We start from the raw sequence: 17,683 nt of genomic DNA on the forward strand, positions 1-17,683 counted from the left end.
GGCCCAGAGACAAACTTTTAAAATGCACCCCCTCACTGAAGCTCAGCTCATGAAGTAAAGAAATCTTAAATGAGGCTGAATAGTGGTAACAAAAAGCATAGTTATATATATAATCCTAAAATAATTTAGGATGATGTTCTATTGTGGCACATAGGATACATACATACATACATATATGTATATATATGTATATATATATATATAGAGAGAGAGATAAACACCTATCTCACACACACACACAGAGCACCTATGTGCCACAATAGAACATCATCCTAAATTATTTTTTTTAAAGTTTTGTAAATGGTTGCTCCAGGTCTTAACACTCACATCAATTTCGGAGGATAAATACAACTGAAGAAAGCCCGGCTGGGTGCGTAGCTGGGGGAGTCAGTCATGTGACTTGCCTCTGGGGACCCCCCAAGGCAGTGAGTCCCCAGACAACTGTCTCCCCTTGCCCTATTATAGTTACGCCCCTGGCATGTACCACTGAGAAAGGTATTAGACAAGGATAGGAGCATTGGTTTTCACTTACCGTGAAGGCTTCTTCTGGTTGGTGTTGCCAGGGACACCTCTAGGTTATCCTTTCCCACTAGCTCAAAGGCAGGACAGATTTGATTCGCCGAAAAAGATTTGGCCACGCCTCCTTGGTGCTAGGGAGATAACCGCGCCCAGTTCTTTTGTCCGAGAAACAGATACACACCAAGGATAGAACCAAATGTTAGAAAGGTGGAAACAGCAACAGGTACTAACATAAGGGACCTGACTGAAGCAATCATACAATACGGAGACCCCAAAATTGAGGCTGGAGACAGAACCCCCATCGAGAAGAGGCCAGGAGCGCCAAACTGGGTGGGTTGAGGTGTCCCTGGCAACACCAACCAGAAGAAGCCTTAACGGTAAGTGAAAACCAATGCTCCTTTCTCGGTTGTTGTTGCCAGGGACACCTCTGGGACATACCACAGCTTGGCCAAAAACACGGGGCGGGTACGCTCTGGCCTGCTCCCGAGGGAGGACCCACTGAAGCATCCTTCTGCCAAATGCGGCCTGTATGTCAGTGTGGGTCTAAATTTTATAGTGCCTGGTAAACGTAGAAGGCGTGGACCAAGTGGCAGCTCTACAAATGTCCTGAACTGGTGCATTAGACGAGAATGCTGCTGACGTGGCTGCCGCCCTTGTAGAGTGCACCGAGATGCCCGATGGTGGAGAGACATGCTGCACCTCATATGCCAATGTGATGCACGCCCGTATCCAGCGGGCGATTGTGGGTGCTGACACGGCAGAGCCCATGGACCTAGGATGGAACGAGACAAACATTTTGTCTGTGCTCCGAAAAGAGGCGGTGCACTTGATATATTTCTTGAGGCATCGCCGGACATCCAGGTTGTGCCACAGCCTTTCCCCCTCATGCACAGGATGGGGGAAAAATGAAGGGAGCAACACATCTTGAGACTGATGAAAAACTGAAGCGACCTTTGGTCTGACGAAGGGATCCAGGATTAGCCTCACAGCTTCCTTGGAGAAGATACAGAATGACCTGTGTATGGATAGGGCTCTCAACTCTGAAATTCGCCTTGCTGAGGTTACTGCCACTAGGAAGGCAAGTTTAAAGGAAAGTACCCTGAGCGGAATACTTGCAATCGGCTCAAAAGGAGTCTTTTGAAGCGCCTTTAAAACGACATGTAGGTCCCACGATGGGAAACGGTGTACCGTTGGCAGAGACAACAAGGTCGCTCCCCGAAGAAAACGTTTCAGATGCGGGTAGGTTTGCCAAGTGTCTGACCTATTTCCCGATATTAGGCCTACTAAGGAAGCTGCCTGGCGTTTTAAGGTGTTTGGACACAATCCTTTTTCCAAACCCTCCTGCAGGAAGAGAAGGAGGTGGCGTAAGTTGGCGCTGCCCCTAGGAACGGAGTGACGGGAGGACCAACACAGAAATGCCCTCCAGGTGCATTGATATATGCGGTTAGCGCCGCTCAGTCTCCAAGCGGCAAGCCTTAACCTTCCTGGATTGGGATGCAGTACTGGGCCTTGGGAGAGCAGGTCGGGACGGACCGGGAGTTCCCAGGGAGGTTCCTTGGACAGGTGAAGGAGCTCTGGAAACCAAGGGCGACGCGGCCAAAACGGAGCTATTAGAATGGCTTGGGCCCGCAGGAGCCGTATCCTCAGGACCCTGGAGATCAGGGGAGTTGGGGGGTAGGCGTACAGCAAGCCTTCCGGCCATTCCGTCGACAGAGCATCCAATGCCGCCGCCGTCCGGCATGGAAACCTGGTCATGAACCGAGGTAGTTGGGCATTCAGCGGAGAGGCGAAGATGTCGATCACTGGGATCCCCATTCTGCCCACGATAGCTTGGAAGGTGGCCGAGTGAAGTGACCACTCCCCTGGCTGAACGTCTTCCCTGCTGAGCCAGTCTGCCAGTACATTCAGGTCCCTTCATGTGATGAGCTGTCAGTGACTCCAGCTCCCTCTCTGCCCAAGAGAGTAGATGGACCGCCTCCTGGTGCAGTGATGTCGAGTGGGTACCCCCTTGCCGATTTACGTGCACCTTTGCGGTGTTGTTGTCGGTTTTCACCAACAAGTGCCGCTTGCGGATTGTCGAGTGGAAGGCTAGGAGCGCCAGCCGAATGGCACGAAGCTCCCTCCAGTTGATGCTGTGTTTCTTTTCTGCGTCTGTCCACAGGCCTTGGGCCGTCAGGCTGAGGCAATGGGCACCCCAGCCTCTGTTGCTGGCGTCCGTGGTCACTATGATCTTGGGGGAGTCCAGAAACTCCTTCCCCTGGAGAAGGTGCATCGGAGAAAGCCACCAGAGGAGGGATATCCTGATAGTGGGGGTCAGCCTCAGCCTCACCTTCCTCTGCCGAGCGATGGAACGCTGGTGGGGGAGCAGGAACCACTGGAGGGGTCTGTAATGAAGTCGGGCCCATGCAACTACTTCTATGGTGGCGACCATCAGTCCCAGGATTCTTGCCAGAGATAGTAGCCAAGGGGACAGAGACTGCAGCACGCTCCGTACTTCCTCCCTGATCGTCACGAAGCGATCCTGAGGCAGGAAGAGCCGATCCTTCTCTGTATCGATGAGAACACCCAGGTGACGAAGCTGGCGGGACGGGATGAGCTGACTCTTTGTACGGTTGACTACAAAGCCATGGCGCTCCAGTTCTGAGAGATTTATCGAAAGGTGTTGCTGTGCCTCTGGGTACGAGTGCGAATGAAGGAACAAATCGTCGAGGTATGCCATAATCCTTACCCCCTGTAGCCGGAGGTGTGCCACCAGGGGAGCCAGCACTTTGGTGAAGACTCTGGGGGCGGATGAGAGGCCAAATGGGAGAGCTGCATATTGGTAGTGGAGGCCCGCGTACTTGAAACGCAGCAGTCTTCTGCTCTCCTGATGAATTGGTATATGTAGGTAGGCCTCTTTGAGATCGACGGACGCTAGGAGGTTTAGATGGTGCAAGGCCTCCGTGATTGATCGCAACGTGTCCATGCGAAAGCGCTCCTGCCTTACCCACTTGTTTACATATTTTAAGTCCAAGACGGCTCGCCAGGATCCATCTCTTTTGGGGACGGTGAAGAGAATAGAATAGACTCCTCTCCCCTCCTGGGCAGGTGGGACTGGTTCTACTGCTCCAATTTCTAATAGGTGCATGATTGCCTGGGACATCTCTGAGTGCTTCGGCACAGACTGAGACCTCGGAGTAGGAAGGAACCTTGCGGGGGGGAGGGGCGTCCAGCTCTATTCTGTACCCCGTATGGATGACCTGAAGAACCCAAATGTCTTTTACGGAGGACTCCCAGACGGGGAGGAAGCGCCCCAGGCGACCCCCCAAGGAGCCCTGAGGGGCGTCATTGAGTTGATTTTTGTTTGGTTGTAGAGGGCTGGGATTTGAAGAACTGCCTGCCCCTATAGGAGGAGCGTTGGCATCCCCAGGAAGCACGCTGCTGCTTAGTGTCTCTGTCTCTGCCCCAAAGGGGCGGGAGCCTCGAAAGGGCTGTGACTGAGAAAAATTTCTTTTAAATGCGTGGTCGGACTTGCGGCCAGCCAGAGGCATGGTTTTGCGTTTGTCGTATGATTCTACGAGGACGTCCTTGAGGGCGGCCTCCACAAACAGCTTAGTCGCGTCGTAAGGCACAGCGGTCAGGTTACCCTTTGACGTATTGTCGACTGACCAGTTTTTTAGCCACAGGTGGCGACATCCCAACACTGATGCGGCAGCAACCCTTGAGGAAAATCTTACAGAGTCCAATGTTGCATCCGCTATAAAGGCCGGAGCCTTCTGCATCTTGACCAGTTGTTGCTTTAGTTTAACTGGATCAGAGGGCATGTCATTAAGCAGATCGTCCAGCCACAAAAGGGAAGCTCTCGTGGCCATAGAGGCTGCGGTGGCCGCTCGAGTGGACAATGAGGAGTTATCGTCCACCCTTTTAAAGGCAAGCTCAGCCTTTTTATCGGCTGGGTCCTTTAGAGTTACCTCACCATCCTGTGGGACCAACAAATTGGAGACCAGCTGGGCGATGGGGGCATCGGCGCAGGGTGTCTTGAGCAGGTCAGATGGTTCCTGCTGGTAGGAATAGAAACGGTTAGTCACTGACATAGGCTTTCTGTTAGCTGCAGGAAGTAGCCATTTCTGCTTCACCACTTCTGTGAATAAGTTAGGAAAAGGCAGGAGAATGTCTCTAGGTTTCGCCCGCGGGAAGACTACCTCCCCTTTATCAGACGTGGCGTTATCAGGAGGCGTGCTCTGATGGAGCCCTATCGTTTTAAGCATTTGAGACATTAGTGGATTATAGTCCTCAGCCACAAACAGTCTCTGGGAGACCGAAACGGCCTCATTGTCCTCCCCTCCAGACCACTCTCCTTCCTCCCTGTCTGGAGGTTTGGGGTCTTGTGGCAGCCCTCCCGGGTTAGAAGGGCTATCCGCTGCATCAGAATCTGAAACATCGGGAACCTTTGATTTTACTGGTCTGGGATTGATCAGGGTAGGATCCCCGGAGTCATGCTCAGAAATCTCAGAGGAGTGAGGAGAGGGGGGAGGGTGCCTTGCTGGCTTTTTAGCCTTTTTAGTTTGGAGGTGCTTTTTCTTTGCCTTTGCCTTTGCCTTTTTAGGTGCAGGGCTATCGTCTGAGCTGGAGGAAGAACTTTCGGAGGAGGAGGAGTCCCTCTTCCTCTTTTTATATTTTTTCTTCCCTTTCTTAGCAGGTTTGAGTTGGTACACAGTTTCTGTAATGCCGTTTTTAAACCACGCCTGCCATTCGGGTGGTACTGATTTGGGAATGGTTATAGTAGGCTTGGAAGCTGAAGAAACGCCAGCACCTGACAAACTAGTGTGCCCCAGAGTAGCATTTATAGAGTCCAAAGGCTCCCCAGGCGCCTCTCTAACAGGAGATTCCACACACAAAGCTTCTGCAGAGTGTTGGCTGGGAAGCTCCAAAATGGCCACCGCCCCCTCCTTTCGTGCCATTTTTGCCCTCTCCTCCGCCCTTTCATGCTTGTGCCTCACAGCTATTTCTCGTATCTCTAGCGAGGTGGGAGGCGGATTAGTACAAGGCAACCTTACAAAACGCTGGCTATCAATTGAAGAAAGCGTCTTCGTTGCCCGTCTGGCCGCCGAGGTGCGTGTCTCGCAGCCCGAAGGCGGGAGAACAGCAGGAGGCTGAGAAGCGAGCGGCGCGGGCGGCTCTGAGGCGGCCATTGCCGTCGCGGGCAGCGCAGCTGTACTGGAGGACGTGGCGGGGGGAATGGAGAGCGCTGCTGCCGCTTGGACCGCCAGCTGGAAAGGCGAGCGGTCTGCTAAGAAGAGCGCTGTAGTCGCTGAGGCTGCCGGCGGGGAGAGCGAAGGCTCGGGGGAGCCAGCCTTCGGAGCAGGTGAGAGGGTTCCCTCAGGGCAGATTAGCCCAAGCGGCTTGAAGTGCCAGGACCAAACGGCTCTTGGCGGGGTCCGCGTGGCACTAGTATAATCTTTCCCCTACGCTCAAACTCCATACAAGGGGAGCGAGGGGGGAGGGGGGAGACGAAGACAACGACGATTTTTTTTTTAAGGTTAACACGAAGGAGACAAGGGTTGTGGTGACGGATGGCAAGAAACACAAGGAAAAACTCATGACAGAAGACCAATTATAGAGGAAAACGCGGAGCTGAAGAGAGAAACGTCTGCCTGGAGCTGAGCGAGGACAGAAAGAACTGGGCGGGGTTATCTCCCTAGCACCAAGGAGGCGCGGCCAAATCTCTTTCGGCGAATCAAATCTGTCCTGCCTTGGAGCTAGTGGGAAAGGATAACCCAGAGGTGTCCCTAGCAACAACAACCGAGAAGCCCGCTTTCACCACTATTGTTTATTTTAGAGCTCGAACCATTGGCAAGGAAGATTCATATGGAGAATAAAATTTCTGGAATAAAGATGGCTAGGCAAGAACATAAAATAAAACTCTATGCAGATGATGTGGTTCTTACAATCACACAACCCAAAGTAATGGAACATATTCATTGTTATAGTATGATTTCGGGATATACGATTAATAAAAATAAAACACAGATTATTACATGGAATTTAAAAGGATCAGACATGGAATATTTGAAAGAAAAGGCAGGTTTCCATGTAAATACCAATCCAATTAAATATTTGGGGATAAAACTGACGACTTCTAATAAAGATCTATTTAAAAATAACTATTTGCCAATTTGGAAGAACATGATGGTGGACATACATAGGTGGAAAAAACAGAATCTTTCCAGGTTAGGCGGAATATCAACAATTAAAACAAACATCCATCCTAGGATTAATTTTCTTTTCAAATGATTCCAATAAAAATAGAAGAAAAGACATTGAATGAGTCGCAACGGAACATGAGTCGCTATGTAACAAACCCAGAGTAAAGTTTAAGATAATGCAAGATGTTAAAGAGTGTGGAGGTTTGGGAATTCTAAATCTGAGGTTATATTATCATGCCAGCTGTCTCACGTGGATTACGAATTGGATTAAAGAGCCATACAGATGGATTATGTCTATGGAGGAGGCAGGTCTCCCAGAAGGATTGCATAAATACTTATGCAATATAAGAAGAACGGATGTGGAGGTAAAAGGTCAAACCATTAGAAGTAGCTTGTTGAGTGTCTGGGACAAAGATATAAAAGGGATAAGACAGGCTTTATCACACTTGGCATCAATTCTTAATATATACACTTTCACAAAGAATTATATACTTGCTCATTGGAGATAGGCTGTGTATAATTTGCACAACTTTATTGGAAAGACAAAAATGAAGTCTATGTAGGCTTTTTCCTTGGAATTGGTGATTAAACCATAATTTTATATAAATTATATTAAGTTTAATTTATATTAGACTTAAGTTTTGGGCGGTATAAAATATGTTAAATAAACGAACAAACCTTCTTGGTTTCAGTATTTATAAATAAGCAGCATGGTTCAGAAGGAAATACAAAAACAAGGTGGTACCCTCAGAGATTTAACAGAATTTGAAAGAACAACTAAAAATACTGAACATTTACTGGGTAATATATATAAGTTGCAAGTGAAGTATGATTCAGATTAAATGGATGCAGAACCTGAACAAAACAATAGATATGCAAAAATGGGAATTTCAATGGAAAGTCAATATTAAATTTACAGCAAATAATACTCTAAGAGAAAATTGGTATAAAATGTTTTTCCGTTGGTATATTACCCCAATGATGATTTCGAAGATAGACAATCAGTATCCCGTTAACTGTTGGAAGTGTACAAATCAGCCAGGAACCTTTTACTGTATGTGGTGGACATGTTCTAAAGCTCAGAAATTTTGGAAGTTAATTCTTAGTAAGATGTAGCAAATGTTAAAAATAGATTTTTGCCTTGCATCAGAGATCTTTTTGTTAAATATTAGTAAGCCATATATAATTGCAGAATATACGGAGTTATCTTTATACATGATAAGTGCTTTGAGAATTCTGTATGCTGCCTATTGGAAAAAACATATTTTACCGACGCTAGAGGAGTGGTTTCTTAAACTCTGGGATTACGCTTCAATGGCCAGGCTTACTTCATACAGATAAAAAACAAATCGGAGGATACATTTCATGTGACTTGGGGACCCTTTATATAATACAATGTGTTAAAGGGGCGGATACCTCATCCAAGATTTGGATTTTCTTTGCTAATGAATCCATGAAGTTGAATTTTTAAAATATCAGCATGGTTTAATCATGATTAATTTACTTAACTGGAGGTTTTACCTAGATACTTTTAAAGAGTGGCTTTAATTAAATGTGGTGGTTTAGACAAAAGCTGATGTGACAGAGAGTTGAATCATGGGTTGATGTATAAATACTTCATTAACATTTTTCTTTCTCTTTTTTCCTCTTGTACTTTTTTTTTAAATTTCCCTCTTTTATATTCATTTAATAAACATTTTTTTAAATTTTTTTTAAAAAAGTAATTTGGTAGGTCCTTACCAGCAGAGCCACTGTTCCAGGCAGCTTCCAGGTGAAGCGGCGCTCCCTTCAGCAGCCTGCACATGTGCAGAGCCCAGGTGAGTGCCGGAGCTGTGCCGCCACCGCACCTGGAAGTTGCCTGGAGTGGCAGTACCACCGCTAAGGACCTACTAAATTACTTTTAAATGTGCTTCTTGTCACCACCCCCACTGGCCCTTGAACCTCCAAACTGGTTTGCTTCGAACCTATTTCAGTTCGATTTCCGATTGCCCCCCTTTCCTGAAGGGCAGTCCGGTTCAATCTTGAATTGCCCTGGTTCATGGCGGACTGATTGAGGTTGAACTGGTTCTTGCACATCCCTAAATCCTCATATCTAAGAAAACTCAAAAGGTTGCACTTTCATTGAGAATCTGCTTTAAAGCTTCAATACCAATGTCAGGCAACTAAATGTTACATTATGTTCCAAGAAGTCACAAGAGCAGGTCTGAAACCCAGTTGCTGCCTTATACACACTCTTATTTTGAACAAGTAGGCGAGGCCCATTGTTGACTGGACAAAGTCATTTTGCATATATTACACTTACAAGGAAGTTCAATAAATTAAATATATGTTTTATTAATCTGCTTGCAAAAGGGAAGTAAAAGAACAGTTTGAAATGTGTAGGATTTCAACTTCAAATAGTATTCATTTTATTAAAAAATTACCATATATGGTAAATTTGAATCTGAGAAAGATATTCTGTTTCTCTTGGGCATGATGCTATTTTTGAACTCTTGATCTGATTGATGGTTAAAAACCTGTTGAACAACAACAGTTAATGTATGATTATATTAAGAATTGCTTTAAAAAATGTTTCCCTGAACACATTCTAGTGTAAAAAGTACTGCATTCATGAGAAGTCTGTGTATGTCAAAGTTTGGTATCTGTAGGTATTCGGGAAGTATGACTTCATTTCACACAAATTATTCAAAATATATAATAGATTCAGCTCAGTCCATGGTACATGGAATGAAAATCCAGATATAGATCCCGCTTTACTGATCTTGTGACTCTTCTCTACAGAATGAAAGCAAATTCTAAAACTTCTTTTTCTTGGCTAGTAAAAGCAAGTTTAGAGAGACAAAAAAAAAGTCTGTATGCACTCACAAATGCAAATGATACCTACCATCATATGCTCCCCACAGAAGATAATCCAAAAAGACAAAAGCATAGCATAGAAGATTCCTTGGCGAATATCTCCAAACAGCAACATCCATGTCCAGTCATATCCAATAGAGAACCACTCTACTGGGATGTTTATGAAGGTCATGGAAATCCCAAGAGCAAAGATAACTCTGAAATAAGGAGGCAACAGTTCGTGAAAACTTAGCTTACATTTCAGAGAAAGTCACCACAGTCATGCCAACAAGACTCAAAAGTTGCGAACATCTATATACTTATTTTTTGTAGACGGGCCATGCGCGGCGACGTGGTAGGAAGGAGGCGATTGGCTGAGTTTACAAGCAGAAGCACCTGATTGGGCAGTGGGGATTCCATATGCAGATAGGGAGAAGGCGCCTGTGAGAGCAGAAGCACCATGGTGATTGGGCAGTGGGGATTCCCTATGCAGATAAGGAGGAGGGACCTGTGAAGGTTAAGATCAGTTGGAATGCAGCTGTTACTGGTCGGATGATGTTCTTGATATAAAAGGATAACATGCAGGGATCTGCAAAAAGACAGGTTGTGAGGGAGGAAAGAGCCCCTTCAGGAGAAGGAGGCTGCCGTTGTGTAAATGAACAAAATCTGTTAACTCGGGGAGGGAGGAAGAAAAAACATGAAGGGAGAAGGAAGAAAGAGTGAAGAAGAGCGAGTGGAGGAGAGAGAAAGAGAAAAAGAGGAGAGGGGGAAGAGAGACAGAAGGAAGGGCAAGGGATGGTCCTGAGCCTGTCAGCAGCCTGAGGGGAATGAGTGGCCATGGCGGCACTGGCAGCGAGGAAGGGTCCAGGCAACCACTGCTGCTGTTTGGGGCTACTGAGGCCACTGTAAGAGGGAGGCAGTCAGGCAAGGGATGGGCCCGGGCCTGTCAGTAGCCTGAGGGGAACGAGTGGCCATGGTGGTGGCAGCAGCGAGGAACTACCCGGTCAACCACTGGTGCTGCTCCTGAAGGGAGGAGCAGGAGCAGGAGCAGGGCTCGGGTGAGGGTGGGGAGGTCTCTGGGGATAGGGGGTTGCAGCTTGGCCAATAGGCAGCAGCAATGCTGCAGCCACGACCAAGTACTAATGCACAGATGCTCTAGAGCAGGGATTCTCAAACTTGGGTCCTCAGGTGTTATTGGACTTCAACTCCCATAATCCCCAGCCTCAGTGGCCTTTGGTTGGGGACTATGGGAGTTGAAGTCCAATAACACCTGAGGACCCAAGTTTGAGAATCACTGCTCTAGAGCATGCAAGAGTTCCAGCACCGAAGCGGAGAGAAATAATGGCAGCGGTCAGGATGCAGAGGTGGAGGGCCAGCAGGCGAAGCCCCTCTGGCCAGAAGAGGTGGGTGGACGGTGGGCGAAGCCCCGCTGGCCAGGAAGAGGAGGCAGTGGTGGGGATAAATGATGGCGGTGGTGAGGAGGTGGGCAGACAGCGGGCAAAGCCCTACCAGCTGGGAGGAGAAGGTGGGAGGCGGTGGTGGGATGGCCTGGCCCGGGCCCGCCCAATGGGGAGAGCTGCGGGGGGGGGAGCGAGCTGCGGGGGGGGGGAGCGAGCAAGCAAGCTGCGGGGGGGAGAGCGAGCGAGCAAGAGAGCGAGCAAGCTGCGGGGGATGTCACAGGTAGGGGTGTGCACGGAACCGCAGAGCTGTGGTCCGGCACTGTGGGGTGGGTTTCTTTAAGGGCGGGGAGGGTTTACTTACCCCTCCCGCCGCTTTTCCCCCTCCAGGGCTCGTATATATTGTAATAACTGGGGCGGCAGGATACCTCCCTACCGCCCCTTGTCCCTCTGAATGCCGCCTCCAGGACGGGGTGGGCGTGTGCGCGGCTCTGCGAAGGAAAGATCCTGAGGACTCACGTTTTAAAAGTTAACTACTGATGGCAATGGTAAACCCCAACGAGAAGCCGGCACAGCACCGAGCCGGCCTCCTGCGCCTCTCTGCTCGGCGGCTCCCCCATCCAGAGCTGCCGCCAGCAGCCACTGCGAGGAGTTCCGCTAGGGATGACGCACAGACGCGCCCAGCCCACCCTCACTTCCGGCTCCCAGATGACTTTTAAAACGTGAGTCCTCAGGATCTTTCTTTTGCAGAGCCGCGTGCGCGCCCACCCCGTCCTGGAGGCGGCATTCAGAGGGACAAGGGGCGGCAGGGAGGTATCCTGCCGCCCCAATTATTACAATATATACAAGCCCTGGAGGGGGGAAAGCGGCGGGAGGGGTAAGTAAACCCTCCCTTGCCCTTAAAGAAACCCCCTCCACCCGAACCGAACCGGCCAGGTCCGGACAGTCCGGAGGCCTTTACCATGGCCTCCGGACTGGTCCGGACCCATCCCTAGTCACAGGCTCAGTACACAACTGCACAGATGCTCTGTGCGGGGTCAGCTGGTTATTCTGTAATGTTCAATGATTCAAAGAAGAAGGGCAACAGTTGGCTGTCCACTGTCCAGTTTAGATGTCATGTTCATCCTACATCAGGGCCTCCAGCTGTTTCCAATTTTGGTCCTCCAGCTGTTTCTGGACTACAGCTTCCACTCCAGCCATAGTGGCCAATAGCCAGGGATTATGGGAGTTGTAGGCCAACATCCGCAGGAGGGCTGAACTTGAGCAGTCCTGTCCTACATATTGGCCCAAGTATCATAGTGGTACTTTGTCCAATTTTTACTAGGGCAATTTTTCACTTTTTCCTCCTATAAGCTTATAAAAAGTTCACTGAAGACTAGCCAATTATGTTTGTCTTATTTTAAGAATATTTTAGCAATTCTTGGGAGGTGGGGGCAATTGGTTCAACCAGTGTAGCAAATTCAGCTCAAATGTGTATGCTCAAGAGCATACACAGAGAGAATAGGAATTTAGCATACAAGCCAAGTGTTACATACAGCGGGTTAGTATATCACACTACTAGATGCACGTCATACACACAAAGTGCATAATTCTTCAAGAGCGCAGGTGAGGTGCAGGGTCTGGGGAAATCAGCCTGTGGGGCGGGGGGGCTTCCAGTTAATTTTAATTGGGATTAAAATAATGGGGCCAAAGGTGGTCACCCTGCTTGCTCTGCCCTAAGGACAGCCCCGTGCATAATGAACCACCAGCACAAGGATTGCTATTCCATAGCCAATTAGGTGCAACAACTCTTTCCAAACACTGGGTTTTGAAGTTCTTTGAGACAACTTGACTCACTTTTCCAACAGAACGGGTGCCCGTGTCATCATTGTGATCCGTCTCCAGTACCAAACCATGATGATAATGATGCTAGGTGTAAGGAAAGTTTTCATTGCAAACCATATTTTTGTAAAGCCTCCATTTTGATGGATACCCTGGAAGGGAGAGCAAATTTCAAAATGCATTTCTCCACTTTACCATCACAAGCTCTATTCTGCACTATGCACAGCAACCCACATTGTGACGCTCATGTAGTGACCATCTTCCAAGAGTTCTGATCTTCTCAAGAACAAGAGAAAAAACAGCTGCACGAAAGTAATGGTTTGTTCCCAATGTACACTTGTGTTTTGAAATAATCTCTTTCAAGGGAATTTTTACTAGACTGCTTGGAAGAGATATCCACCTTCCACACGCCTAAGCAAATTCTGAGCATAAACCAAATCCAACAAACCTCAAATTACCACTTATGGCAACTCTTTTCTGTAAAAAAAATTTACACACTGTTCAATCATTACATTAAAAACTTGAAGCAACCAAATCCATTGGCACTGACTGATCTAACAGCAGATACTAAAAAACGTACACTTGAAATACACTGTAGGAACTTTCAGAGATATTCCTAGTGGAAACTTTATTCATGTCTAAAGAAGGCAATAAGAGTATCTTAGCAGAGAGAACGCCACATTAGCTGGTGCTTTCAAGAGGACTTTTGCATCCGTTCTGCCTCGATCAAACAATAGGAATTTGTTGTCTGGACAACACACACACACACTTCCCCCCCTGTAAAAAATAGTCTTCTTTATACCCATATCTTATTTTCCATAGTTTCTTGTTTTAGCCATTTGATCTCAGAAACTCAGTTATGGGAGGTGTTATCTCTCCAGCTGACTTACAAAATACAGACAACAAGTGAAAGACAAGTGCTGGTGGTCAGGCATAATAAAATTGCTTACTTGTAGAAGCAGTCAAGGAAGCGATCACCAGCAGAGCAAGTGAAAAGCTAGTTAATGTGCTGGGGAAAGAGAAGGATAACAACTGGAGAGCCATCAAAGGGAAAATCCACAGGGAACACAGAGGCTCTGTGTAGGGACAACATTCCACACAGCTAACAGACTGACTATATATGTTTCCTAATACACTCTTAAGCTCATGTTTTCTGTGCATGGAACATAAAATTTCTGGCACAATATTCCTTTCACAAAGGAAAAACCCAACACAAAACACACTTCTGAATTGGGTGGGTTTTTGCTTTTGTTAGGGTTCCCAGATGTCATGGGTGTGGTGCTCCACTGCCCTCCACAATTCTAAGTTTCCATCTTCCTCAGTTCAACCAATCAGGAGTTGTGTCACGTCACCATCTTCCAAGGAATGTCTCATATGAAATAAGTTTGGTCACTTGCATCTGGTTCCACTAGCAACTACAATGCTTGTAGTTTATGAAGGAAAGAAAGAGCACTCAAGGATTAAATGACTGAATGCTTACCACTAGACCAATATCTTTTATTACTCCAATTCCCACATTGATGCCTTTCTTTTCATTCACAGGGAGACGAATGTTGATGAGATAGAATTTGTGAGCAACAGTTCCAATCTCCATAAATGGTACTGCATCACATTCATACTGTCGGCCTTCATTTTCGATAGTCTATTGAAACAGTAGGCAAAAGATACATCATTGATTTGTTAAAACATGGGTACCCTTACATACTACAGTATCCCAAGTGAATCAATATTTCCCTCCCTCCATTTCCAATTACTCTTCTAAATGAAGGAAGTCACCCCAAATAATTAGCTTGACCACAGACACATAATACTTTGCCTTTGATACTTCCATATAATGTTGAGTGAGATATCTCTCTCCCTCTCGAGAGAGGACAGATATATCCAATAAATATATATCCAATAACTGTATACATAAAAACACACAATGTATTTGATTTCTACATAGAAAACTTTTATTAATATTTGTGATTTAGTCAACATTCATGCCAATTTTCACATTTGTCCATATCAAAAATACAGTAAAGGTAAAGTGTGCTGTCAAGTCAATTTCGACTCCTGGCACCCACAGAGCCCTGTGATTTTGTTTGGTAGAATACAGGAGGGGTTTACCATTGCCTCCTCCTGCACAGTATGAGATGATGCCTTTCAGCATCTTTCTATATTGCTGCTGCCCAATATAGTCCCAGTAGGGATTCGAACCGGCAACCTTCTGCTTGTTAGTTAAGCATTTCCCGGCTGTGCCATTTAAAATACAGTAACTTTGGGTTTTTAACAAACTTGTACATAACAGTAAGCCCACTGGAAATAATGGGCTTAATCTTGTGTAACACAGTTTGCACAAAAAAACTTTTTATAGGTGTCATTTTTTAAGTTTCTACATGCCACATTTAAATTTAAATTTTTTATTCATACAACTTTCAAGCTGGTTTTCATTCATCTATGAAAAAATGAATACCACCATCCATTATCTGCCCCGCTAAGAGGAAAAGGGCCCTTTCCGACTCTCCAGAACTATCATTCTCCTATACTATGTTGCAATAAAATAAAGCTTAATATGACTGTGCACTTTGGAAAATGTCGGAATTCCATTTGAGAATTTCCAGCTCCCATCACAAGGAGGCAGCCGCTCAAGGGGCAACTGTCCCAGGTAGGAGAAGGGTGGTGGTGGTCTCTTCAAAAGTCGCCCAGCACTGGTGCAGGGAAAGCTGGGTGGCTGTAGCACTCCATGGGAGCAGCCAGCGAGTGACCAAGAGTAAGCTCGTTACTCGCTCAGGGTGGCTGGGAACTGCAGAGATGCCTGGAATATTTACTTCCCCTTGAGCTTCTTTGGGAGGAATGGGAGAATCTCAGGAGGAACTACATCTCCCAGGTATCCCTGCAGTTCCCAGCCACCCTGAATGAGTGACAAGCTCCCTCTTTGTCACTTCTCACCCGCCCACCCGAATGCTCCCATGGTGGGCTACAGCTGACCAGCTTCCCTGCACCAGTGATGGATGGCTTTTAAAAAGACCTGCCACCACTCTCCTACCTGGGACAGTTGCCCTGTGAGCAGCTGCTTCCTCGCAATAGGGTCTAGGAATTCTGGAATGGAAGTCTGATATTTTCCAAAGTGCACAGTCCCATTAAACTTAAAATGTCCAGGTTCAAACTCGCTTTAAGCTCCAAATCTCTAGCACTATCGTATGCAACACTGTAGTGCTCACTATAATGAGCACTATTCACTCAAGTGAGTAGGAAGGAAAAAGTGTTATTTTCTTCTTCCCCAAAAAAACTCATCCCCACACCACAAGGCCTAAACAGAAACCCTGAGCAGGAACAGTGTTATTAGGGATTAGGGATACACTGCAACACTATGTTGTAGTCTGTGGTTACAAACACTATGTAAATACAAGCTGCATACAGATGCCATACTAAACCATCATTTAGCTGAACCTTGGGCTTGCATCCCATTCCCACATCTAAGGGGAGAGGATTTAAAAGTTTCCACTTCTAGTTTACAATATACCAGTTTCTAGCAACGGGAAATTGCAGTTTATGTTAAACAGGAAGCTTTCAAAAGCCTTTCCTTTTGTGTGCACAAAAGCACAAGGTTCATATATCTTCTGCTCATACACACAATGCTAAATCATAGGTTAGCACAGGGCTGCTCAGCATCAGCCCTCCTACAGATGTTGGCCTCCAACTCCCATCACCCCTATTGGCCACTGTGGCTAGAGATGCTGGGAGCTGTAGTCCAAAAACAGCTGGAGAGCCAAAGTTGAGCAGCCCTGATTAGCATTGTGCCTGCATGTGGTCACATGTTTAAACAGTCCTTTGTTCTAGTAGCAAGCTATCTACACCTGATAGCAGAGGCTATTTTCTTTAAATTCTTTCAGTGCTCAAAATTCTTTCATGCTTCACTGACATAAGTGAACTGTTCAGAGCTGATGGGTTAAAAGACCCATCTGTCACTCGCTGTAATGTTTAACAACTTTTTTTGCAGATAAAAGATCTTGTATTCATGCTGAACTAGACTCCACAGTTACTGCAGGGTCTATTGTAGAGGTGTCCAGCAACTCCTCTTGTAGGATTGGATCAGACCACTTTCAGTTTGTTACTTCTGAGGATGTGGCCAAACTGCTTCACACTGTACGCCCTACCACCTGCTCTCTTGGCCCTTGCCCAACTTGGCTTATTTCATTTGGCAGACATATTATTAGAGATAGTCTGGTAAATATCATAAACGCTTGTCTGAGGGAGGGCAGGATACCCCCTTGTCTTAAGGAGACTGTTATTAGACCTTATTTGAAGAAACCTGCATTGGACCCCTCAGAGTTGGCTAATTACAGACCTGTCTCTAATCTTCCTGGGTTGGGCAAGGTAATTGAGCAAGTGGTCACTTCTCAGCTCCAAACAGTTTTGGATGACACAGATTATCTAGACCTGTTCCAAACTGGCTTTCGGGTAAGCTATGGGGTTGAGACTGCCTTGTTCGGTCTGATGGATGATCTCCAATTAGCTATCGACAGAGGGAGTGTGACACTGCTGATCCTTTCGGATCTCTCAGCGGCTTTCGATACCATTGACCATGGTATCCTGCTGGTTCCACTTGAAGGAGGTGGGATTGGGTGGCACTGTTCTACAGTGGTTCCATTCCTACCTCTCTGGCATATTCCAGATAGTATCGCTTGGAGACTGTTATTCTTCAAAGCGAGAGCGAAAGTGTGGTGTTCCATAAGGCTCCATACTGTCTCCAATGTTTTTTAACATCTACATGAAAACACTGGGAGAGATCGTCAGGAGGTTTGGTCTGGGATGCTATCAATATGCTGATGATACCCAGATCTATTTCTTCATACCAACTTTATCAGGAAATGACATGACCCCCCCACCTAAGTGTCTGCCTGAAGGCGATAATGGGCTGGATGAGGAACAACAGGCTGAAGT

The 17,683-nt window shown here is 46.7% G+C and overlaps 1 protein-coding gene and 1 long non-coding RNA gene across 5 annotated transcripts in view; one reads left to right on the top strand and one right to left on the bottom strand.

The window, feature by feature from the left end:
• The window catches only part of LOC128324476 (uncharacterized), a 78,304-nt gene that overhangs the window by 20,598 nt on the left and 40,023 nt on the right, over window positions 1-17,683 (top strand). The gene's annotated exons all lie outside the window — the stretch shown is intronic.
• Window positions 1-17,683, bottom strand: part of WLS (Wnt ligand secretion mediator) — a 167,447-nt gene that overhangs the window by 16,441 nt on the left and 133,323 nt on the right. For all 4 annotated transcript variants that reach the window (XM_053249100.1, XM_053249101.1, XM_053249102.1 and 1 more), the window contains 3 exons: window positions 14,238-14,399; window positions 12,773-12,909; window positions 9,589-9,757 (listed from right to left, as the gene is read on the bottom strand). In XM_053249100.1, coding sequence (XP_053105075.1) covers window positions 9,589-9,757; window positions 12,773-12,909; window positions 14,238-14,399 — 468 coding nt within the window. The remainder of the gene's footprint in view (window positions 1-9,588; window positions 9,758-12,772; window positions 12,910-14,237; window positions 14,400-17,683) is intronic.

Source organism: Hemicordylus capensis, chromosome 4, assembly GCF_027244095.1.
Source record: "Hemicordylus capensis ecotype Gifberg chromosome 4, rHemCap1.1.pri, whole genome shotgun sequence".
Lineage (NCBI taxonomy): Eukaryota > Metazoa > Chordata > Lepidosauria > Squamata > Cordylidae > Hemicordylus > Hemicordylus capensis.